At 59.0% G+C, this 23888-nt stretch overlaps 2 protein-coding genes across 2 annotated transcripts in view; one reads left to right on the forward strand and one right to left on the reverse strand.

Annotated features, from left to right (window-relative positions):
* Positions 1-806: 806 nt before the first annotated feature.
* Positions 807-4546, forward strand: Gal (galanin and GMAP prepropeptide). Its single transcript, XM_048359762.1, has 5 exons — positions 807-887; positions 1085-1139; positions 3313-3402; positions 3555-3632; positions 4482-4546. The coding sequence occupies exons 1-5, from the start codon at positions 807-809 to the stop codon at positions 4544-4546; spliced, it is 369 nt and encodes a 122-aa protein (XP_048215719.1).
* A 3096-nt stretch (positions 4547-7642) lies between these two features.
* Positions 7643-23888, reverse strand: part of Tesmin (testis expressed metallothionein like protein) — a 29340-nt gene continuing 13094 nt past the window's right edge. Inside the window, exons 6-9 of the mRNA XM_048359723.1 lie at positions 15472-15574; positions 11854-11991; positions 8339-8514; positions 7643-7835 (exon numbers count right to left, since the gene is read on the reverse strand). Coding sequence (XP_048215680.1) covers positions 7643-7835; positions 8339-8514; positions 11854-11991; positions 15472-15574 — 610 coding nt within the window. The remainder of the gene's footprint in view (positions 7836-8338; positions 8515-11853; positions 11992-15471; positions 15575-23888) is intronic.

The following is a 23888-nucleotide window of genomic DNA, read 5'->3' on the forward strand; positions in this document are numbered from 1 at the left end:
ACTACAGTGTAGGGGGACTCCGCTGCCCCCCCCCCCCGGCGGCCGCCCCAGGCCGCCCCTGTGTCCCCAGTTCCGAATGCCTGCGCCATCCTCCCCCACCCCCCACCCCCACCCCCACCCCGGCCTCGGCGGCCCCGGGCGATCACCGCTCCGCCCGCCCCGCGGGAAGCGGCGTCGTCCGGGCTCCGCGGCCCCGAGGGCGGAGGCGGAGGCGGCGGCAGAGGCGGTGATGCGGCCGCTCCGCGGGGATAAATAGCGGCGGTGGCCGTTCGGGACCCGACACTCGGGGGACCCGCACCGCGCCCCGCCGGCCATGCGCTGAGCCCCGTCCGCCCGCCCAACGACGCGCTCCGCAGCCCCGGACCCGCGCCCGTCCGCCGCCCCGCCGCTCACGGTACCCGCGACCCCGGGCCCAGCGCCCCTCCGCGCGCCCCGCGCCCCGCGCCCCTCCGCGTTCTTCAGCGCCCCGCGCTCCCCAGCGCCCCGCGCCCCTCCGCTCCCCCAGCGCCCCGCGCCCCTCCGCTCCCCGAGCGCCCCGCGCCCCTCCGCGTTCTTCAGCGCCCCGCGCTCCCCAGCGCCCCGCGCCCCATCCCGCGCCCCTCCGCGCCCCCGAGCGCCCCGCGCCCCTCCGCGTTCTTCAGCGCCCCGCGCCCCTCCGCTCCCCCAGCGCCCCGCGCCCCTCCGCTCCCCCAGCGCCCCGCGTCACCCCGCGCCCCCAGCGCCCCGCGCCCCTCCGCCCCCCCAGCGCCCCGCGCCCCTCCGCGCTCCCCAGCGCCCCGCGTCACCCCTTGCCCCGCTCCCCGCAGATGGCCCGGGCTCGCGCCCTGCTGCTGGCCGCGCTCCTGCTCGCCGCCGCCCTGTCGGCCGCCCCGGGGCTCGGGACAGCGGTGAGTGCGGGGAGCGCGCGGGGCGCACGGACGGGGCGGGAGCGGGGTCACCGCGCCCGAGCGCACGGCCGGGGGCGGGGGGGCGGAGCGGGGCTGCCCGTCGGGGACGCGGACCCCGGAGGCTGGCGGGCTGGCTCCACCGGGGGAGGAAGCGGGGCGTCCCGCCCAGCCCCGCCGACCCCCTCTCTCTGCTCCAGGCCAAGGAGAAGCGCGGCTGGACCCTCAACAGCGCCGGCTACCTCCTGGGCCCCCGTAAGTGCCGGCAGGGGACCCCGAGGCCATCCGCACCCCTTCCCCTCCCCCAGCTTCCGAGGGGCCCGGGGATCTCCACCACGCTGCCCCACACATTGGACCCGGGCACCTGTTCCAGAAGCTTCCCCGCCTTCTGCTTCCCCGCGCTTTAGTGGGACCCCTCCGCGCGCTCCCGCAGCACCCGGAAGCCCCGAGCCCCTCCCGGGCTCCGGTGTCCCGCAGCGCCCCACCCCGCGCCTGGGCACTGGGCTGAGCCGCGGCCCCCGCCCGGCCCGCTGTCACCCGGGGCCCGCGCTCCGCGGCTCAGCGCCGGCGCCAGGGCTGGGCCCGTCCCGCAGGCTCCGGCCCCTCGGGCTCCGTGTGCTTCGGTGCAGCGGACTCGGCCTGGGCGCCGCTCCGCGCTCCAGCTCCAGGCGGGCGCCCGCCGCCGCCCCGGGCACAGCGCGGCTCCCTGGAGATCAGAGTCCCGGGGACATTCCTGCCCAGGCTGGCTTTGAACCGCGGCCCTCAGGCGCGAGCCAGCGGTCAGGGCGCCCAGTGGAGACGTGGGGAGCCCCGATGGCACCCCCAGCTCACACCCCCTGCGGGTCCCGTGCCTACCGTGGCTTTCACGCGGTGGCACATTTAGATTTGGGGTCACCATCTGCCTTAAAAATGCCCCCACCTCCAGCCTTCCTCTCCTCCCTCCCGGAGCGCAAGGGGGAGCCGTGCCGCCCCCCCTCCGGCCTCCCAGCCGGGGGCCCAGGCCGGGCTCTGCTCCCCTGGCTGGGGGGGGGCGTGGGGGGGGCCGCCGCTCTCCAGCCTCGCTGGCCCTGTTGTCCTGGGGTGGCCTACAGGTCTCCGTGCCCCCCACCCTCTCAGACCCCACAGAAAGGAAGAGTGCTCCCCGTCCTGACCCCCAGGACTGGCTGGGGAGTGGGCAGGGCCTGGTGACTGCGGCCCCCACCTCTGCCCCCCACTCACCTCCCTCCCCACAGCTGCGCACCCAGGCTCCATAGCCAGACACTCCGAACCCTGCCCTCTCCCCCGCGGAATTGCCCCCGCCCGCCTGCAATCCGGCTCCTGCTATTGGTGGTGCTGGTGGTGGTGTGCAGTACTGGGTGTGAAGTTAGGGCCTCCCGCCCCCCCCCCCACTCCGGCTCCCCCCCACTCCGGCTCTTGTTATTGGTGGTGGTGTGTGCAGTACTGGGTGTGAAGTCAGGGCCCCCCCCCCGCCCCCCGGCTCTTGTTATTGGTGGTGGTGTGTGCAGTACTGGGTGTGAAGTCAGGGCCCCCCCCCCGCCCCCCGGCTCTTGTTATTGGTGGTGGTGTGTGCAGTACTGGGCGTGGAGTCAGGGCCCCCCCCCTTGGCGTTTCCCCTCAAGGCCCGTGCTGCCTGCTTGAGCCACAGCGCTGCACTGTGCTCTTCGGTGTCTCTGCCTTCACTCTGCTCCTGTACACTGCGCCAGTGCCTGGTCCCACCCTCTCCCCTTCCCTCCCTTCCTCCTTCTCTTCTGCCCTCCTTCTCTCCCTCCCCCTGCCCCTCCCTCCCTTTTTCCTCTGACTCCAGTCCATGCAGTCCTTTGAGAGAAAAAAAAATCTGGGTTGTGGTGGCCTGGCCCTGTCGTGGTCCTGGGTGGGGACCCGGCCGTGTCGTGGTCCTGGGTGGGGGCCCGGCCCTGTCGTGGCCCTGTCGTGGTCCTGGGTGGGGGCCCGGCCCTGTCGTGGCTGTGTCGTGGTCCTGGGTGGGGGCCCGGCCCTGTTGTGGTCCTGGGTGGGGGCCCGGCCCTGTCGTGGTCCTGGGTGGGGCCCGGCCCTGTCGTGGTCCTGGGTGGGGGCCCGGCCCTGTCGTGGTCCTGGGTGGGGGCCCGGCCCTGTCGTGGCCGTGTCGTGGTCCTGGGTGGGGACCCGGCCCTGTCATGGCCCTGTTGTGGTCCTGGGTGGGGGCCCGGCCGTGTCGCGGTCCTGGGTGGGGGCCCGGCCGTGTCGCGGTCCTGGGTGGGGGCCCGGCCGTGTCGCGGTCCTGGGTGGGGGCCCGGCCGTGTCGCGGTCCTGGGTGGGGGCCCGGCCCTGTCGCGGTCCTGGGCGGCTGAGCCGCAGGCAGGCAGGCAGGCAGGCAGGCTGAGTGTGTGCTGAGCGGCCGCACAGCCTGGGGTGGCGGGCAGGGCAGCCGTGAGCCCGGCCCTCTCCGCAGACGCCATCGACAACCACCGCTCGTTCAGTGACAAGCACAGCCTGGCTGGCAAGCGGGAGCTGCACGCGGACGCCGCCGAGGTGAAGCCAGGTGAGGCCCGCGACCCCCGCCCCGGCCAGGCAGAGGCAGGGAGCGTGGGAGCCGGCCGCAGCGGCCCTCGAGGCTCCTCCTCAGGAGGGGCGCAGGGGTGGGGTACGGGAGCCCCCCCGCAGGCTGTGACCGGTCATCTTTGTGTCCTGCAGGGAGCTATGGCCGCGCTCTGCCCGAGAACAACATCGTGCGCACCCTCCTTGAGTTTCTGACTTTCTTGCATCTGAAAGGTTTGTGAGCTGACAGACGACATGTCGGGCGGGGGGGGGGGCGGGGGGGGCGGGGGGGGCCTGGCGCAGGAGGCTGGGTCACCCCAGCACCGCTGCAGGACACAGAGAAGGGCTGCAGAAAACCCCAGTGGGAAGTAGCTGTCACACGAGCTGCTGTGCCGGGGTCCCCCTCGCTCCCCCGGGGGGGGGTCCTGGCACCTGTCTGGAAGCATGCCCTCCATCGCCCCCCCCGCGGGCCGGATTTCAGGGCACAGGGGCTGGGCAGTGAGCTTCAGGCGGCCTTTGGGTCCCGTGGAAAGGACTTGGTCCTGGCTGGCCCTCGGCCCCCACGGTCAGCACTGGGGAGGGTGGCGAGGGACCCCGAGATGGGGAGTGGCCAGCACTTCACTGCAGGGGTGGCCTGGGGCCCCTGGGCGCGGAATGTGCTGCTTCGTCCCCCCGCGAAGCCGCCGCTGGCTCGTGGCGTCTCTGGGGGATTCTCTCCGTGGCCCGCACCCCAGCTGCCCTGCCCCGGCTGCAGGACTTGGGTGCACGTGGGGGAGGGGGGCCCAGGGAGCCTGAGGCTAAGGGGTCCCCGGTTCCCTCCGGGGATTGAGTGGGGTGGCAGTCCTTCCATGGGGACGCGGTTGTCACTCGAGCGGGAGTGCAAGCCCGTGACGTGTGCAGGATTGCGTCACTGGAGGGGGGTGCGGGGTGCTGAGCTAAGGTAGGACAGAATGCTGGGCTCTGGAGAGGATCTCCATGGCTTCCAGTGCTGGTGTTGGTGCTGGGTGCTGGGTGCTGGGTGCTGGGTAGGTGGCACGCGGCGCTCTGGAGCTAGCCACCTCCGCGCGCTTCTTCCCTCTCCAGAGGCCGGGGCCCTGGGCAGCCTGCCGGGCCTCCCGCCGGCCGCATCCTCGGAGGACGCAGCGTAGCCCCGCGCCGCCCCGGGGGAGGAGGCCGCCCAGCGCGCAGCCCGCCACCCCTCCGCTCTGCTTCTCACCGCGTGGCTGCAGCAACGCTGTCTGACTTTCATGATTACTCTAAGCGATAAATAAACCATCAACAGCCGCTGCTGGATGCTCCCGCGCGGCGCCGTGTGCTTGGGCTGCGGGCTGCAGGTCATCGCCTGTGATGCCTTGTGGTGGGGGTGGGGCTTGAACTCAGGGCCCGGGCTGTCCCCGAGCCTCGTGGGCTCAAGGCCAGGGCTCTACCCCCGAGCCAGGGCGGCCCTCGGCTTTCGTGTGGTCACCGGAGCTGGGAGCCAGGCGGGCCTCCCGTCGATGCTCAGCTCTCGGGCTGGGTGGCGGGGCGGCAGGCGTGCGCACCGGCGCCCAGCCGTGGCTGTTGCCATAGCTGCACAAGGTGGTAGCTCACCTCCTTCACCCTCCGCGTCAGGCCCCTCGGTCCCGGCCACGCACGGAGCGCGGGCGTGGACGCCACGTCTCCCCGCCTGTGCAGGGGTCACGGGGCGCCTCCTCCAGCGCAGCGGGGTTCGCGATGAAGCAGTCTTCCTAGCTGTGAACACAGCTGTGTCGCTGCCATGAACAAAGCACACAGGCGCCAGCCTGCCTGGAGGCGCAGCTGCCGTGGGGGGGGGGGCACAGGAGAGGGGCCCAGTGGGCGGGGGAGGGGAGTGCGGGGAGGGGAGCACTGTGCAGGCAGGCGGAGGACGGGCAGAGCCGCTGAGCTCCGCTAGGGTGGCCCGGCCTGGCCGCTCCCCGAGCCGCAGCCTGAGGCCTGGGCGCCATGGTGCTCGGAGCAGGGGGCTTGGGCTGTGTCTGCAGGGGACGACTCGGGGGGCAGGATGGGAAGACGCCCAGGCCAGTGGCCCAGCCCCCCCAGGACAGAGCAGCCCACGGCAGTGGGTCCTGATCCCGCCTCCGCCCCTGCCTCCGCCAGGTGAGGCTCCTGCTCCCCGGCTCAGGAGGCCGCCGCCGCCTCTGCCCATCCTGGGGAGCACCAGCCACTCCCCCAGCCCCCAGCCCGCGTCCCCGCCCCCCCAGCCGCCAGCCCGCGTCCCCCGCCCCCCCCCCCCCCCGCCTCGTGCCCGCCCCCTCGGGTCCGCCCCACGCAGCCCCAGCCCAGGTGCTCCAGGCCAGCACCTGCGGCGGCCCGCGGCCTGTGCACGTGTCTCCAGCACTGGCAAACCCCGAGACACCCCTCAGGACCCCAAGCCAGGGCCACTCCGTGGGGCCGCCCCGCCCCTCCTGCTTCCCCTGCCCCCCCCCCCCAGTGGCCCGGCCCCTCGGCCTCTCGAAAGGGCTGCCGGGAGTTCCCTGTCCCTTCCCTCGGGGAATGCCCCTGGAGGCAGGGGAGGGGAGGGGAGGGCGGCCCCTGGAGGCAGGGGAGGGGAGGGGCGGAGGAGGTGGTGTTGTCAGGACAGCCCAGCGGATGAGCGAGTGGGTCTGTAGAGGGCCGCACCGCTGGCCCCGCAATCCGCTTCCCACCCTCAGAGTAAACCGGAGTGGACCGGAAATGTCCAGGGGGCACACCGGGCACGGTGGTGCACACTCGTAATCCCAGCATTCAGAAGATTGAAGCAGGGATGCCAAGTTTAAGGCCTGCCTGGGCTGCAGAGACCTTGCTTAAAACACCCGAAGTATGCAATCATCATAACAATGATCATAATGATACAAGGAAGGCCGGCGTGGTGTAATTCCAGCTGTGTGGAAGGCTGAGATGGGTTGGACTGAGATTTGAGGTCAGCCGTGCAAAAAGCTAGTGCGAGCCCATTTCAGCCAACGGCGGGATGGCGCTCCGTCTCACCTACTCAAGAGGCATAGCAGCAGGTGTAGGCCAGGCCGGTTCAGGCTGAAGCATGAGACCCTATCCCAGAATAACTCAAGCAAAGGGGGGCCAAACCTAGTTAATGCGAGGCAGGGCTCAGTGGCGTGTGCCCGGCTAGCACGCGCTGGGCCCCGGGTTCAAGCTCAGCCTAAGTAAAGGTAACAGATGCATGCCGGGTACCGGCCGCTCACCCAGCACCCGCGCCGCGCGAGGACTCGAGCGGAGTCCCGGGAGGACGTGCCTAGGTCTCAGGCAGCGCCATGCTGTTTTCTAGAAGGGACTGGGGCGGCAGAGGGCCCACCCCTCCCCAATCAAGACCAGTCACCCAGGCTTCTTCCCGGGAATCGCTTTTCCAAGGGGCCCGAGGGGCCGCACATGCCGAGGCCGGGCTTCCTGTCTCTGAGGCTCCTGCTCCGAAGCAGCCTGCTGCACCCCAGCTCTGCAAGGTCATTTCCCCCACACCCCTGGGCCCCGGGCCCCGCAGCCAGCCCCCCCAGCCCTCCCCCCACCTCTCGGTGCTCCAAGCAGCCCACGGTATCGATCACCGCAAAGACATGACGCAACACTCTTGCAATATGTTTCAGGGAGCTGTTAATAAGATAAATACATTCTCACTTACCAAGTTAGTAATTACATCTTCACTTGTGTAATAGAACCAAAAAGTCAACATAATAAGTAACCTTTCCTGCTGTCTCTACCAGCTAGTTTAACCATGTTTTACAAGTATTAAGAATATCAGAACAATAATTATGGAGCGTTCCCACAATTCGTGTACAAACGTGCAAGAAACGAGACACAGTGTGAAGCCCTGAAACCCAGCACGCCTGATGAGAGCCCCTCCCCACCCCGCCCCGGCCCGGGGAGGCCGACAGTCCCCAGACTTGGGGGGGACATCTCCATTGCAGAAATTCCTTGGGGTGCTCTCTCGGGGTTTCAAGTTATATAATAACACCCATCTGGAGAGTTTATTTCTAAACAATCTGAAAAACAAAGGTCAACCAAAACAAAGAAAGCAGCCCAGCTTGGGGTGCTGGGGAGGCCATCCTCATCCCAGAGGGCGGCGGCTCCAGCTCCCCGCCGCGTCCTGCGCCCCCTCCTCGGGACCGCAGCTCACCTCACACGGGGGCGCCTGCGGGGCGGCGCTCCGGGCCCCACGGCGCTCGAGCCCCGGCCCGGCGCCCCCAGGCTATGCCGAGCGCGGAGGCCAAGCCCGCACGCACGCGCACCCGGCCCCTGGCGCTCTACTCCAGCTTCAAGCCCTTGGATTTGAACTCGATGTGGAGAATCTGCGACAAGCACCTTCCGAACTCCTCCAGGACCCTCTGCTCCGCGAGGCCCTCGGAGCAGTGCTCCTGCTCCGCCTCCTCGCCCTGAGCCAGCAGGCAGGCGCACGCGGCCGCCACCACCTCCCACGAGATGCAGGACGACGGCTGCCTGTGGGGGGACGGCCACCTCGGTCACCTGGCACGGCCACCCCGCTCCGGGCGCAGGGACCCCGGCAGAAGGCGGCCAGGCCCGGCGTTTCTCGTGTTTCTAGCCGGGGAAGCCTGGCTTTGGCGCTGTACGCCGAGACGCGTTCATGAACGGCGGCTGCCGCCTCCGCGGGCGCGGGCACCGGGAGCTCAGGGGAGCGGACACCCCACCCGGCCTCAGGGCCCGCCAGGGTGGTGAGGGGGCCGGGGAATCTGGGGCGCAGGCTCCCCGGGAGGGGGCGGGCGTCCGCCCGGCCCCGTGTCCCGCCGAGCGGCTGGCAGCGGCCGGGCCCGCGACACGCCGCTCCCTCGCCGGGCAGGGTCAGCACCCCGCGCTTTGGCCTGCACAAGTGGGCGTCTCTGGCCCGCCGGGGCCAGGATCACTGGCGGAGGGATGGCTCCCTCCCCCCTCCCGCCCCCCCCACGCCTGCGCCCCCCCCCCCCCCAGTCTGCTCGGGCACTTACCTATCTTTTCGGAACTTTGGTATTCCTGAGGATTTGCCCGCTGACGAAGCGGGGTGACCCTCGAGCTCCGCAGTCTCCGTGTGGTTGGGCAGGCTCATCAGTGATTTGCGCTCTGGACTTTCTTCATAGTTTTTGCAGCCAATGCATTTGCAAATAGATGAGCACGTAATTTTGGCCTGGTAATAGAAAACGCATTGACAGAATGAGGCTTGAAAGCTTCCTGTTGGCTTGTATTTGCTCCCGTATGCGTGTGCAGTTGTCAATGTCCCTATCAAAACCCCAAGAAGAATGCAGGTGGAGACACGAGGAGGGCAAGGTGTACCCCACATCCCACTGTGGGGACACGGTAGTGCTGCAGACAACAAAGCGGGGGTGAGTCCCAGGGATTGCTCTGCCCAGCACCCCCCTGCACAAAGCCGGACGGAGCTCTCTGTGGAGTGCGCCAGGCGGGCCCACCACCTCGGAGAACGCTGCCGGGAGGCCTGCTGGACGCCCGGGGCCCTCCTGCTCCCCCACCCCCGCAGACAGGCTCGGCCCCGCCCCTCCTAACACCGCAGTGCTCGGACCACCTGTGCCCACTCCTTCTCCGTGGCGCTGGGAGGAGCGCGGAGTGGCGTGGCGGCCGCTGTGTGGGGCCTGGCTCCCTCCCTGCGCCACGGCCACCCTGCCTCCTCTGTGGCACACAGGCACACTCCCTGCGTGGGTAGCTTTCCGTGCCTGAGGTCTCTCAGTTGCACTTCTGGGCTTCTTTCTCTTTGTGGCATAGAGTTTGAACTTAGGCTCCGTGCTTGAATCAAGCCCCAGTTCTTTTTCTCCTGGTAGTTCTTGAGATCGGATCTCACTTTTTGTCCATGCAGGTATGAACCTTGGTCCTCCTACTTACATTTCTTTTGTGCCAGTCCTGGGGCTTGAAATCAGGACCTGGGAGCTCTCCTCAAGCTTCTTTTGCTCAAAGCTAGTGCTCTACCACTTTAGCCACTGCTCTACTTTCAGCTTTTTGGGTGATGAATTAGAAATAAAAGTCTCAAGGAGAAGTGGCGCTGTGGCTTGTTGGGGATTCAGCTTGGCTTTGAGGGGGAGAGGGCGGTCCTGAGACGCTGCCTTCCCTCCCGCCCTGGGCAGTGTGAGAGCTAGCCACTCCCATCTTCCGGGTTCTGCCGGAAGAGAAGCAAACCAGCCCCACCTTCTGTCTCGGCCACGTGTGTAATGGCACCAGAGACCCCAGAGACCCTGGTCCTTGGGGGGCTGTGGTCTCCGCCCATAGAGGAAGTTCCGTGACATCACCGTGATGGACAGCCCATTAGCCAATCGTTAATATTCAGTTAGTCCCTCCTCTTCCTGCCCGCCATTACTGTTATATAAACCCCTCCCTTGAATAAAACCTTTTGAGACTGGTGGAACAACGGACCGGCTCCCCGAGATCTTCGTGTCTGCGTCTGCTCTTAACCGTGAGAGGGGTTGGGACCGGGGGTCTTCGGCATCCTACCTCAGCTCAGCTTAGCCGACAGGGACACGCTTCGCCTCTGCTGCTGGCGGGGGAAGCGGAGCCGACTGCCCCTCTCAATTGGGGGCTTGGCGTCTCCCAGGGAAAAAAGGGGGGGGGGATGTGGAATTGAGGTCCAACAGTGGCTCAAGTGGTGGAGTTCTAGCCTTGAGCACAAAAGAGACTCGGGGCCAGAGCCCAGGCCCTGAGTTCAAGCCTCAGGACAGGCAAAAAACAAAACCCAACCTTTGACATTGGAGCTGGGAAATGTGGCTTAGTGGTAGAGGGCTTGTCTAGCGTGCATGAAGCCCTGGGTTCCACTCCTCAGCACCATGTAAACAGAAAAGGCTAGAGGTGGCGCTGTGGCTCAAATGGCAGAGTGCTAGCCTTGAGCAAAACAAAGCCAGGGGCAGTGCTCAAGCCCTGAGTTCAAGCCCCAGGACTGGGGGAAAAAGAGTCTCATGGATGTTTCTGCCAAGGCTAGATTCAAACCAAGAGCCTCAGATCTCAGCCTCTTGGGTAACTAGTAACTACAGGCACAAGACACCAGTGCCAGGCTTTACCAGCTTTGTCTGATGACATGTAGGCTTGGAAACTTTTTAGGGTGGGCTGGCCTGGAGCAGAGACCCTCCCTCTCGTGTAGCTGGGATGGTAGGCACGTACCGCTGCCCAGCTGTGAACAGAACAGTTCAACCTTTCCTCTTTGCCTTCGTGGCTCCTTCAGAAAGTATGTGCTACTGGCTGGCCGCGACCAGCAAGGCTGCTGTATGGCCACCATTCCCCTGAGGCAAAGACACTGCTGCAGTTCTCATCTCAGCAATATCCTCACTGTCCGTTTCTGAATCTCAGCGTGCCCGGATCTCTCCGCCTGTGTATTGCTGACCAGGCCCCATCCTTGACGTGTCCTTAGCATTGTCAAGTCAAGGGGACAGGGAGCACGCTGCCAAGACCCAGGTGCCGGGACGGGGCTCCCTGGAGGCCCGCCCCGCCCCGTGCGGGCTTCCGGAGGAGCATCTGCTCCCTCTCCACGCTGGGCACATCGGGGCACGCGGGTCCCTCGAGCTGGGCCAGGCTGTCGCCACACGCACCGTCCACCCTGCCCTCTCCCTGCACCAGGGGAGGACAGCGCGCTGGGCCTCAGGGCGGAGCCCCTGGTGGACCTGCCGGGCGGCCTGGGCGGCCTGCGCTCCATGCACGGGTCTCGGCGGGGACGGCCATCTTGTGCGCGGTCTCCTGTTGGGAGCTGTGTGGCCCGGGCCTCACGCGCCGCCCCGTCTCTCGCAAGCGACTCGTCTGTCTTCATGGAGTTCCAGAGGGACTGAGCCCGAGTGGCGCCTGGGCTCCGTCCCCCGCCTCCGCCTCCCGGGCATCTAGACCATAGAGGCGCACAACCGCACATGGTTCTAGAACATCAGTAAACTCCCAGGTCCCTGAGGGCCTTGGGCGAAGCAGGCAGGCTCCTCCTCACTGCCGCCCTGGGACCCGAGGGCCCTCCACTCCCTCCTAGAGCGGCAGAGGAAAGAGGGAAGCAAGTGCTCCTACTACCGGGAAACAAGTCTTGGATTAAAAAACACCTCTGGGTTTGGCGATGTGGCTCAGGTGGTAGAGCACCAGCCAGTGAGCAATAGCACTGGGGGGGGGGAACCCCCCACTCTGTCCAAGAGCGGGTGCAGCCTCTGGCTTTGCCTGCTGGTCTCTGAGGTGATGGGGAGCCACTCTGGGGTTACCCTAGAAGCGGGTGTGGAGGGTGCCCTGGTCCACCCTGGGAGCGCCCAGTCCCTGCTCGGGCTGGAAGGGCACAGGCCCTCCGGGAGCCCCTCAGCGGTGGTCGGTGCCCAGGCCGGGCGCGTGGCGAGGCAGCTAGAGGACAGCGCCAGCGCGCGGGCCCCACGGGCGCGCGGGAGCCACCGCGTGGCTGACGTCTCGTCACCGTCAGCTGGTAGCTGGGAAGCTGGCGCGGGCCGGAGCGAGCGGCGCTCAGGCCTGCGAGGGGGACCCGAGCCGCGGGCCCGCCCGGCCCCGCCGCCCTCACCTCATAGCACTCGCAGTAGTTCTTCAGGCAGCCCGACCGCTTGCAGTTGCAGCCCTTGGTGTGCCGCGGCTTGACGTCACCCAACTTGCCTTTCCCAATTTTGGGTTGGAAAGCTTCTGGATTCCTATCGAGACACGCCTAAGAGAGAACACGAGAACCACTGCGCGGCGCGTCCACGGATCGGTGCCGTGGCCTGTGCCCGTAACTCCAGCACTCGAGGAGGACCAGGGGTTCAAGGCCAGCCTGGGCTGGAGAGTGAGACCTGGCCTCAAAATAATGATAAAAATAACCTGGGCACCACTGACTCGCGGCTGTCGTCCTCGCTTCTCGGGAGGCTGAGATCTGAGGATCAGATTCGAAGCCAGTCTGGGCAGGAAAGTCTGTGAAACTCTTATTTCCAATTAACCACCTAGACGAGCTGTGGCTCAAGTGGCAGAGCACTAACCTGGAGCAAGAGCAGCTTAGGGACCGCTTCCGGGCCCCGAGTTCCAGCCCTAGGACCCGCACGCACACACGCGCGCGCACACACACGAAAAAGAAAACAAAGCAGTGTTTTACGATTCAGAAACAACGCCCACTGCAAAGTGTGTCAGCGGAAGCAGCTGCTGCTTTACGAGCAGCACAGAGCCTCTAGACACAGCTAGCTCGCGGCCTGGCGCCCGGCGTGGGCCTTCCATGTCCACACAGAGCCACGGCAGCCACCGTTTCCCCCAGAAATGCCTCTTTCTGAGTCTCAAACGCTTGCAGCCATTAGGACACCGCACAGGGCACTGCTCACGTGGGGGACGTCTCCAAGTCACCGTGTACCACTTTCCTAGAGCGGCGGAGACCACAGCACCAACGGGCCATGACTGGGTGCGCCCTGCCGGGCACCGTCTCGACCATGGGTCTTGTTTCTCTCATTTAGCCCTATCAGCAATCTTGGAAGGGAAGAGCTGCCACACTTACCACTCTTACAGATGAGGAAACCGCGCCACCCTAAGGCCAGGTAACCCACAGTGAGTGGCGGAGCTCAGCGTCCCCTTCCCCTGATGGGGCCTCACCTCCTGCACACAGCACGCCACACTTCACGTTGGGTTTTGTTTTCCTAGGGTTCTGGCAATGGCTCCTAGGATCTGGTGCTCACCACTGAGCTACCCAAGTCATGTGAGCGTGACATCTCATCCTGGTTTATCCTGACCAGCCTCCCTCCCTCCTTTCCTTCCTTCCTTCCTTCCTTCCTTCCTTCCTTCCTTCCTTCTTTTCTTTTTTTTCGGGCACAGGATGTGAACTTAGGACCTTGCACTTGATAGGCTTGTGCTCTGCCACTTGAGCCATAGCGCCATTAGGTGGTTAATTGCAAATAAGAGCTTCATAGACTCTCAAACCTAGGCTGGCTTCAACTCTTGATCCTCACATCTCAGCCTCCGGAGTAGTTAAGTTTACAAGCATGAGCCACTGACGCCTGGCTCCTGGCTGTAACTTCGGGAGAGCCAGTGCTGGGCTCTAGTCTAGACAAATATACCTGTTACTAGCTAGTTACCATCCAGTTTCCCAATGGCCATACCCATTTATAGTCCTATAAGCAATTCATGAAAATGCCAACTTCTAAAACTTTTGCACTATATTTTACCTCAAAATAAAACATGAGTCTCGTGGAGTTTAGAAGCATCATAAGTTTCTTCTGTCTGATGGGTCTGGTCATAGCAAAATCAATATCCTGAGTTATTATCCCGTAACTCAAGAGAGAAATTCTTTTAGGAAAAATAATCAGAGCAACCATGGCACGTCGTTTTGTCCCATTTGTACCGGCTTGCCTCCAGCCTGCCCTTGACGGCCCTCCATTTCCTTTGTGCCCCCCTGGCGCAGGCTGCCAGCTCAGCCTGGCTGCCCCTCCCCCTCCCCCAAGCAGAGCTTCATGTTCCCAGAAAGGGGTATCAGCCGGCCCTGCGGCCTTTAGCCTCCAGCAGGGCGTTCTCCAGGGCCCGAGTCCTCTGGCCTTCAGGGTAGACTACATCCCTGTCACCTGAAGCTGGTGACAGCATGTGAGGCTGAGTGTGTCCTGGTGAGGTAGGATAAATAAAGTGAGGGAAAGGAGGGAAGGCAACTCAGAGACAGGGTATTTAGAAACACAGAAGCACCAACTTTGCCTCAAAGACAGACGACAGGAGGCATCCCTTCCTGAGAGATTTTTGACAGGATGTATCCCTTCCTGAGAGAAACTCTCCCCCCAAAAGCAAGCAACCAAAATGGTAGACAAGAGCCAGAAACTTAGAACGTGTAAGAACATCAAGAGTGATTGGGAATTGAGACGCTTCTATCTTTCCCTGTCTTTGAGTCAGATCCCCCGCCTTTACCATGCCAACAACCCTGACAGCGAAGTGCTGTGCGTGCCTCTCTCTCTTTGAGCGAGACGGGCCCTTTCTCGTAAGTGTGCCCCTTGCCGTTCTGCTTGTCTGTCTTCCTTGTCTGCTTGCTTACTTTCTCAATAAAGCTCTTCCAGGGCTGGGAATGTGGCCTAGTGGCAAGAGTGCTTGCCTCCTACACATGAGGCCCTGGGTTCGATTCCCCAGCACCACATATGTGGAAAACGGCCAGAAGTGGCACTGTGGCTCAGGTGGCAGAGTGCTAGCCTTGAGCAAGAAGAAGCCAGGGACAGTGCCCAGGCCCTGAGTTCAAGGCCCAGGACTGGCCAAAAAAAAAAACAAACAAAAAACAAGCTCTTCCAACTTTTCATACCATTGTGACTTGTCCAGAAATTCTTATTCTGCGATTGAAGTTGAGGACCCTAAGTGAGGTATCTACTTTTGTTTTTATATTGTTGTTACGGGGTTTGAACTCTGCCTGGGCACTGTCCCTGAGCCTCTTTTCCACTCAGGCCAGCTTCCAACTGTGATCCTCAGATCTCAGTCTCCTGAGTAGCTAGGGTTCGAGGTGTGAGCGGCTGGCACCCAGCTGAATCTCCACTTTTAACTGGAAACTGTACTAACCTTCACCTGCGTCAGGTGGCACTGCACTGGTGGAGGATGGTCTCTTTTTCTCACGTTACCCTGCTTCTCAGCCCAGATGGTCAAACCCCAAACCAAGACTAAGCAGACTTGTGCGTGTTTCTGAATCAGAACCCTGAAACCCCATGCTGGTGGGGAATAAAGATCTTCCCCTGATCCTTGTCATGGGCTGGTACCCACATGCCAATAACAGGATCACAATCAATCTATGTGCTCTTCACCACTTTAGGTTTTCCCAGTAAAGAAATGAAGGATCTCTGGAGGTCATTTTATGAGCACGTCACACTATATATATATATATATATGTATATATATATATATACATATATATATATATATATTCAGTCCTGGGGCTTGAACTCAGGGCCTGGGCACTGTTTCTCAGCTCTTTCCCTCAAGGCTAGTGCTCTACCACTCTGAGCCACAGCTCCACTTCTGGTTTTTGTTGGTGGTGGTGGTGGTTTTTTGGTGGCTAATTGTAGCTCAGTCTCATGGGTTTTCCTGCCCCAGGCTGGCTTTGAACTGTGATCCTCAGATCCCAGCCTCCTGAGCAGCCAGGATGACAGGCGTGAGCCACCAGCGCCCAGCTTGAACATCTCACACATTCTAGAATGCTTTAAAAATGGATTACCTTAATGGCTTTAAAGCGTTCGATTTCATGACGCAAATTGTTGCAGCAGTTATTACAATTGCAGTTGTTGCAAAAGTCCCCGCTGGCAAAGCAGTCGCAGTACCTGCGAAGACAACAGCGGCGTGAGTGCGGGCGCGGGGCGGGCGGCGGGAGGGCGGCTGGGCTGGGGGGCTGCCTTCTGGCTCCTGATCATACGGGTCCTGCCTTGCATGTCTAACCCAGAAGAAGAGAGACTAGCCGAGGCCATCGCGGCTACGAGAGGACTCGGTAAGGCTGAAACACCGTCCTGGACACTGTCCGCAGCGGAGGGCCTGTCGTTTGCCCTGAGGCACAGTGAGCTGAGGAGGCTTTATCAGAGACCCGCCCAAGGGGAGGAGGCGGGAGGGAGGGGAGGGGGGCGGGGGGGGGGGCTTGGCGTCGTGCACGGGTTGCTCGCCCTTTGAGATCCCACACCGCAGCTCCGTGAGCGCCGCCCTGCGAGGACGTGCACGTGCCCTGTGACGCCTGGGCTTCTACTTCCTGCGTTCCCGCCCCCACCTGTGCTGCGCGCAGAGGCCTCCCCAGGCGGGGCTTAATCTCAGTGTGGGCTTTGCCAAGCTTCAGCCGTCAGAATGGGACTCCCAAGACCCTGCCGGTGCCCTGCAGCCCGGCAGCGCCACGAAGCCCACAGCCGCTGCATGGCTTCCGCGCGTGGGGAGGAAGGCAAGCGTGATGGCCCGGCCTTCCTGGTCTGCCGCCGGTCCCCATGTGGTCTGACCCAGGCGATCGCCTGTCAGCCTCCGGACGGGGAGGCAGAAGCCCTGGCGTTGGCCCGCAGTGCGGGGCAATCCCTGAGAGCACGGGCCCATGTCTGGGCCGCAGTGGGCATGGGAGGCCCGGCGCCGGGCCCTGGGTAGACCAGATGTCCGCAGCGTCCCGGGCGTGACCCACCTTGTTAAGCACTATTGGTTACACGCATGTCAAGGCAGGAGGAGGGCAGAGATGGGGGCGGGCAGCAGGAAGGCGGGCGGGCAGCCTCCCGTGGGCCCGGCCCCTGGGACGCGGGGTCCCCGCACCAGGCCGCCCAGGCGCCCACCGCCGGCCTTCCCACAGCTGCTTATACAAGAGACGGGAAACAAAGTCTGGGCTCTGGAAGGTGAGTGAGACCAGAGCACCCCCCGCCCCCCAGCGCCCCTCACTGCAGGGCGCCGCCAGTGGGGACCTGGAAACCGCCAGGGAAGGAGGAGCAGCGGGAGGAGCGGCTCGGCGGTGGAGCACCCGCCAGAGTCAACGCGCCACATACCGAGCTTGGGTCCTGGTTTCAGAAATTAAAACAACAAAAAAAAAGCAGCGAGGCAAGCATGGAAGCCACGGGTGTGTGCGCGCCGCGAGGCCTCTCCAGGCAGCAGGATGGAAAGAAGGGAAGGAGAAGGGGGATTTGGAGGCGGGCAGAGGGCGCTGTCGAGCGCACAGGGCGGAAGCAGGAATCCCGTGTCAGCGGAAAGGGCTGAGAGGCAGCTTGGGGGGCCCTCAGGGTGGGGGCCCGCTGGGTGGGGGGACAGCAAGGGTCGCGGGGTCGAGGTTGCCCTCTGGCAGCAGCCCCCGAGTCCAGAGCCCTCTCTGGCCCCGGCACTGCTGCAGGGCAGCCGGCATTCTCGGGGCACAGGACGGAAGATTGGGGCGCTGCAGTCTGGGCAGCGGGGGCGCGGGGCCTGAGGTTTCTTTTCCTATCCAGCTTCTGGAATCTTCCTGCCAAGAGGCAGATGAAGCCAACCCAGGAGAGAATGCCGAGGGGTTCCCACAACATGGCTTCGTCCCGTCACCCCAAGCCACGGTGCGCCCCAACAAGTCACCACAACGTGCCCGGTCAACCTACGCCGCACCCTTAACCTGAGCAGAGACACCCCAAAGGCCAGCAGACAAGCAAGGGACCTCCCCACGGGACACACGGCTGCAGAAGCAGAGGTTGCTGGGGGGGGGGCTAGGGGAGGGACACACCCATGGCCTAGGAGATAATAAAACTACTGTCGAACTCTAATTAGAACAGGATGCTTAAGAAACTCAGAATTTACAAAAGATATTCTAGAAAGTAAGAGGTGAAAAAGTTTAAACAGTTCTATAAACTAGAATCAAAAAAATGTAGAAATGGATAGAAGGCAGCAGCAGATCAGGCCAGAAACCCCAACATTTATGAAAAAATACAAAGAGTTCCTGAAATATAAACAAACAAAGAGTTCCAGCAATAGACACCTTTAGGAAAGAAGGAGAGAGGTGATGTAAGAGCACACCTAGCACTGAACACAATAGTGGACTCAAACCCCGATGTAGCATCTTCACATTGGGGGGCGGGGGGAGGCTCAGGCCCATTACTTAGAGGCAAATACTAAAAGAACTCACAGTTTTGGAGAGGAGAAAAGAAGGAAACATTGTCAGAGAAATACTTTTGGTCACAATAATTGTACAATAAAAATTGTAAAAAGTGTACATGTGATCTAGATGTATAGGTAAACTAAGAAATAAAAAGAATTAGAGAGCAGGGTTCTGCACCGCTTCCAACCACGACCCTCGCGTCCTGAGCAGCTAGCTCCTGAGCAGCTCAGCTCATCGGCACGAGCCCCGTGCGTGCAGCTTGCGTGGGCTTTGGGTTTGTGAGTGTGTCAACTTGTGCTGGGCTTTTTGGGGGCACAGTAAGTTGGGGAGCATCGTGTGAACATGGGAGCAGGCCCATTGCCTTGCTCGGCAGAGGTCTAGCAACCCCCCTCGCTGTCACTGGGGAGATTCTGCACCTGTTTCCCTGCCTGGAACCTTCTGGGCGGCGGGAACTGTCTCGGGAAAGCCCTTGGCTGCTGCCGAGGTCTGCGATGCAGCTGTGTCACGGGCTTGCCCGCGCCTGCCACCGTGGCTGTGCCAAAGCACTTGTGCCGCAGACAGATGTGTGAGCGGACACTGCAGGCACGCACACACTTCCCTTGCCTTCCCGGCCCTGCCCTGGGGCTTCTCCTCCCCTCTGCCCTGTGCCAGGCAAAGAGGCCCCTGTGCTCCCCTCACTCGGCTCCCTCTGCTTCGCCATCAGTGCAGATTCCCTAAAACATTGGCGAGGCAGAAAGAAGCCGAGAGAGCAGCAAGAGCCCAGTGCGGCGGCTGAACACGGGCTCCAGGCCGGCGTGCAAGCCCCGCCCTGCTGCCGATTCAAAATGTTCCGCCTGGCATGACCCTGGGGCCAGCCCCTCACTCCTGGGGTACCCCAAACAACAGAGGCAGGCTGGACAGACCGTACCCCAGTGTTCACAGCAGCACCACTGCAGACGGCAGCGCATGTTTAGAATGCGTGTGCGCAGTGGAACAATTAGCGAAGCACTGACGTGTGTCACAACACCATGGCGGCTTGCAAACAAGCCAGCCACAAAACGACAGAGAGGCGGGCGGTCCCCCCACGTGAGGTCACCGAGGAGCCACCCAGGAGCCAGGGAAAGGGGCTGGGATGAGGGAAACGTCGGAAGTGGATGGTGGGCGGGGGGGGGGGGGCGGCGTTCTCAGCACTGTGTCTTCTTTGTTTAGTTTGAGGCAGGGTCTCACTACACAGCCAAGGCTGACCTTGAACCTCCAATCCTCCTGCCTCAGCCCCCTGAGGACGTGGGACGACAGGGCCCCCAGCAAGCTGGGAATGTCTTCGTAGCACTGAATCATACACTTACAAAGGGTTACAACAGTAAATTTTATGTAAAATATGTAACTTATTTTGCCACAATTTTGAAAAGCAGAAGGCAAAGAAGAATATATGGAATGCTGCCATTTACATGAAAAAAGAACTTGAATGTTTAAATTTTAAAACTTAAAAGGATGGCATACACAAGTCCAGCTATACCAATAATTACATGAAAAATGCAAACGGATGAAAGAAAACCATTAAAATGGATTATTTGCTTTTAAAATACAGGAGACATTATCGGTAAGCAAACTGGAACACATTAAAAGGGCATCTGACCGGCAGCAGCTGGTCTAGGCTGAAGAAAACATTAAGGCCAGACCAAGAGTCTACGGTGGAAACTTTGGGGTACAAGGTATAGGACTGGACATGGATGGACGAATCATCAAAAAGACAGCGACAAACACCAATCGGGGTGCCCTCCATCTGACAGACTCAAAATACACACCCCAAACGGGTATTGAAATGGAATTATAAGAAACAAAGAAGCTTACAACTTTAAAACATCTTAACACTTATCAAAAATAGATATAACACAGAAATTTAACAACCATTTACTGTATTTAAACAATAAAATTACCAAATGAGCTAAGGGATAGATTATATATGTGTGTGTATATATATTCAAATTAACAAAAATGTTTCAAAATAGATTAAGCATTGTGGAGGAAATCTTCATTAACTTCAAAGAACTTATACATGATGACATTACCTGACTAGTGTAATTAAATTTAAAAAATTAACAATAAAATGTAGTCTTAAAATACATAAAGGGGTGACATTGTCCAAAAATGAAATGTACTCATTATTTCACTTATGGAATGATAACCCCTCTGTACAATAACTTGTTAACAATAAAATTATATCTTAAAAATACATAAATAATACACGCATATGCATATGTATACAAGTTTGAGTATTTTGAAGAATACACCTAAGTAATTCATAAGGTAAAAAGAACATTACAACAAAGATTACAAAATTCTTTCGAGTGAATGACAGTGAACGCCCTTTTATTCACTCTTGTAGGATTCAGCAAAGCTATACATACGAGTAATTCATAGCTCTAAATGCATGTTAAAAATAATACAAGGGTTGAAAATAAATAAGCAGGTAACACAAAATGCTGGCAACACGTGAGTGTGAAATAATATAGAGGGAGATAATAGTAAAGAAGGAAAATTAATGTATTTCACAAAATTGGAAACAATTACAAGCAAGAGAACCAATAAAGCCCAAAGCGGGGCTCTGAGAAGACATACAAAATAGATATCTCATGAGGCTGGTCCAGAAAAAGCACAAGTAAGAAATAAAAGAATAAGATGAGAAAATTAAAAGGGCTACAACTATAGAGGCAGAGATAGGATTTTTTGTTTGTTTATTTGTTTTTGTCTTGTGCTAGTCCTGGTAAGAAATCAGGGCTTGAGCACTGTCCTTGAGCTTTTTTGCTCAAGGCTGGTGCTCTACTATTTGAACCACAGCTCCACTTCTGGCTTTTTTGGTGTGTAATTGGAGAGTCTTGTGGGCTTTTCTGCTCTGGCTGGCTTTGAACCACAATCCTCAGATCTCAGCCTCCTGAGTAGCTAGGATTACAGGTGTGAACTCCCAGCCAGGGACGTTTTTAAATAAAAGACTACATGGGACATTTGAAAATGTAAAGGATTCATTACTTTTCAAGAAAAAATATATAAAAATCAACTCAAGGGGGGCTGGGGATATGGCCTAGTGGCAAGAGTGCTTGCCTCGTATACATGAGGCCCTGGGTTCAATTCCCCAGCACCACATATACGAAAGTGGCCAGAAGTGGCGCTGTGGCTCAAGTGGCAGAGTGCTAGCCTTGAGCAAAAAGAAGCCAGGGACAGTGCTCAGGCCCTGAGTCCAAGGCCCAGGACTGCAAAAAAAAAAAAAAAAAAAAAAAAAAAAAAAAAATCAACTCAAGAAGAAATACAAAGCTTAATGAAAACAGAAAATGGCCAAGTAACCCATCTTTCCCACTCCAATCCCAAGATCCCTTAGAGTCTGGCAGACAAGGTTTTATCAATGAACAAGCAGGCCCTACCTTACTCACACTTTTTTCAGAGCTCCATAAAAGGAGAGAAGGCAGGAGGGGTGTATGGTGAAGCTCAGCTAATGTATGTTATTAGAAAGAGAAGTGTCTTGTATAAAAACACCTAGACAGGGTATGGTGCCAACAATGTAAGACCACAGCACTCTCGGAAAGCCCCGTTCCTGTGTTCATCAAGCCGCAGCACTGAGAACTTACAAGCAGACCAGCACACATCCACTGTAGTTGCTGACAATGAACTGTCTATTCACAAAATTTTCCTGCAGCCCTGTTGTTTCATTAACAAAAAACCTGTAGGACGTTTAGAACAACTCTACTAGCACATGTCTCTAACCTGGGGGTGGTGAGGATTGGGGCTTTACTGGATTTGAACTCAGGGCTGTAATGTACACAGTCTCAGATCTCTTGAAGATTTTTTTGCACAACAATAAAGACAGAAGTAAACAAGAAACAGTCCATCCTCATGAGACTCAGGCTTGCATAGGTGCCCATCTGTGAGGATTAGGTTGCCAACGAAGTAAAAACCCATTCAGCCAGGCTATAGACCTGGGGCCCTAACTGAGCGCCTGCTTCCTTCTTATTGCCACCTGGACTCCTCCCCAAGTAGGAATGCTCCCCTCTGTCAGCAGCGCGACTGTCTCGTAACGCTGGAAACAGCAACAGTGATGGCAACAACAAGAGCTCGGGGAAGGCCAGCTCAGCTTTGCGCTCTGCATCTTCTGCCCGTGGGTTGCTGCATGCGCGCGGCTGTGCTTTCAGAGCATGCGCATTCCTGGGTCATCAGCACCACACTGTCTAGATGTTTCTGTACAAGGTATTTGCCTTGTCCACATCATCCGTCTACGCCACTGCTGCCCAGGAGACCACATGTAAAGCCATCACTGCGGCCGAACCGTGAAGCACTGAATGAGCACGGCCCTGCTGCACATGCCCCCTCGAGGGCCACTGTTCCAGGTGGGCAGACTGGCAACGCGGCAGTACTTTCGCAGTGATCTTGCTCTGCTGTGTAACTACCACTGTTGAAGGAAATGCCTGGGGCCCTGTGCTAGGCTCCCCGACACCGGCTCGCTGTACCCTAGAACTGAGACCCCTGAGGACACATGTTCTTAATTCTTGGTTTTCTTTTCCTTTCTTTCTTTCCTTCTGCTGCTCCTGAGACTTGAAGTCGTTTGTTGTTTTATTTTTCTCAAAGCTAGCACTCTACCACTAGAATCACAGTTTCACTTTTGGCTTTCTGGTGGTTAAATAGAGAAAAGTCTTATGGGCTTTCCTGCCCAGGCTGGCTTCAAACAGCAATCCTCAGATCTCAGCCTCCTGAGTAGCTAGGATTATAGGTGTGAGCCACCAGTGCCCAACAATTCTTAATCCACTGAACATATTGAAAAATCATCTAATATAACATTTGTCAAAATATTCCAATATTTCAAATAAACAAAATAGTTATTTAAAATACCACTGGATGTGGTAGTGCACGCCTGCAGCGCTAGCAGGTGTGAGGCAGGATAGGACCCATCGTGAGACCTTGTTCCAGTCAGTCAATTAATCAATGTTTTAAACATTTTACATACATCTTTGAGATGGTTTAAAAAAAAGGAAATAACTTAAATTTCGGCACTATCGGTCATGCTTGCCAGTGTGACACCTTTCTAATCCATTTTGCTTTTTAAATAGGCTTCTGTTTTTTGTTTTGTTTTTTAAACCCAAGGCCAGCTTGAACCACAATTCTACTCATGCCACACACGTAAGGTGAGATCTCATGGACATGATTTTTGTTTTGTTTTCTTTTGTTTTTTGTTTAAATGGGGTCTTACTAAATTTTTGCCTGGGCTGGCCTCAAACCTTGACCCTTCCTCTACTGCCTTCCAAGTAGCAGGGATTATAGGCCCGAGTCACAAGACCTGGCCCTGAAAAGTTTTCGTGTGTGTGTGTGTGTGTGTGTGTGTGTGTGTGTGTGTTTGCCAGTCCTGGGGCTTGAACTCAGGGCCTGAGCACTGTCCTTGGCTTATTCTTGCTCAAGGCCAAAATTTTAATTGTCCATGCTAGAAGGAAGAATCACTTGGCACCAGGTGAAAGCAAACACAGACTCTCTGGAGGAAGCCAAACTCAAAAGAATTGGAACATCTAAACCTCCAGTGACTTTAATTCCTAACAAAAAAAATCACACACACACTCACACACAAATAACAAGAAGTCAGTAAAAACCCAATAAGTAGCAGCTGGAGAGAAGCAGGGACTTAAGTATTAGGATTATAAGATATAGGGTTCAAGTGATCTAATATCTTAGAATATATAAGAAGTAATCAAAAGAATAAGTAAGCAACAGAAGACTATAAAAGTAGCATTCAGACTTGACTTTGTATTTCATTGAATTCTGGTGTCAGTAGTTCATCTAGTTAGTCAGAGACAAAAGGCCACAGGGGCGCAGCACCATGGAAGACTGCTTAATCAATCACTGAAATCTTAGGGTTAAAAAAAGTTCGGCGGGGCTGGGGATATGGCCTAGTGGCAAGAGAGCTTGCCTCGTATACATGAGGCCCTGGGTCCGATTCCCCAGCACCACATATATAGAAAATGGCCAGAAGTGGTGCTGTGGCTCAAGTGGCAGAGTGCTAGCCTTGAGCAAAAAAGAAGCCAGGGACAGTGCTCCGGCCCTGAGTCCAAGGCCCA

This window comes from Perognathus longimembris, chromosome 13 (genome assembly GCF_023159225.1).
Source record: "Perognathus longimembris pacificus isolate PPM17 chromosome 13, ASM2315922v1, whole genome shotgun sequence".
Classification (NCBI taxonomy): Eukaryota; Metazoa; Chordata; class Mammalia; order Rodentia; family Heteromyidae; genus Perognathus; species Perognathus longimembris.

Bases quoted from the DNA above. Each gene is read 5' to 3' on its own strand.
- Gal (XM_048359762.1), top strand. From the start codon at position 807: ATGGCCCGGGCTCGCGCCCTGCTGCTGGCCGCGCTCCTGCTCGCCGCC. The intron at 888-1,084 runs GTGAGTGCGGGG...TCTCTGCTCCAG, and splicing joins CCCCGGGGCTCGGGACAGCG to GCCAAGGAGAAGCGCGGCTG. The intron at 1,140-3,312 runs GTAAGTGCCGGC...CCCTCTCCGCAG, and splicing joins CGGCTACCTCCTGGGCCCCC to ACGCCATCGACAACCACCGC.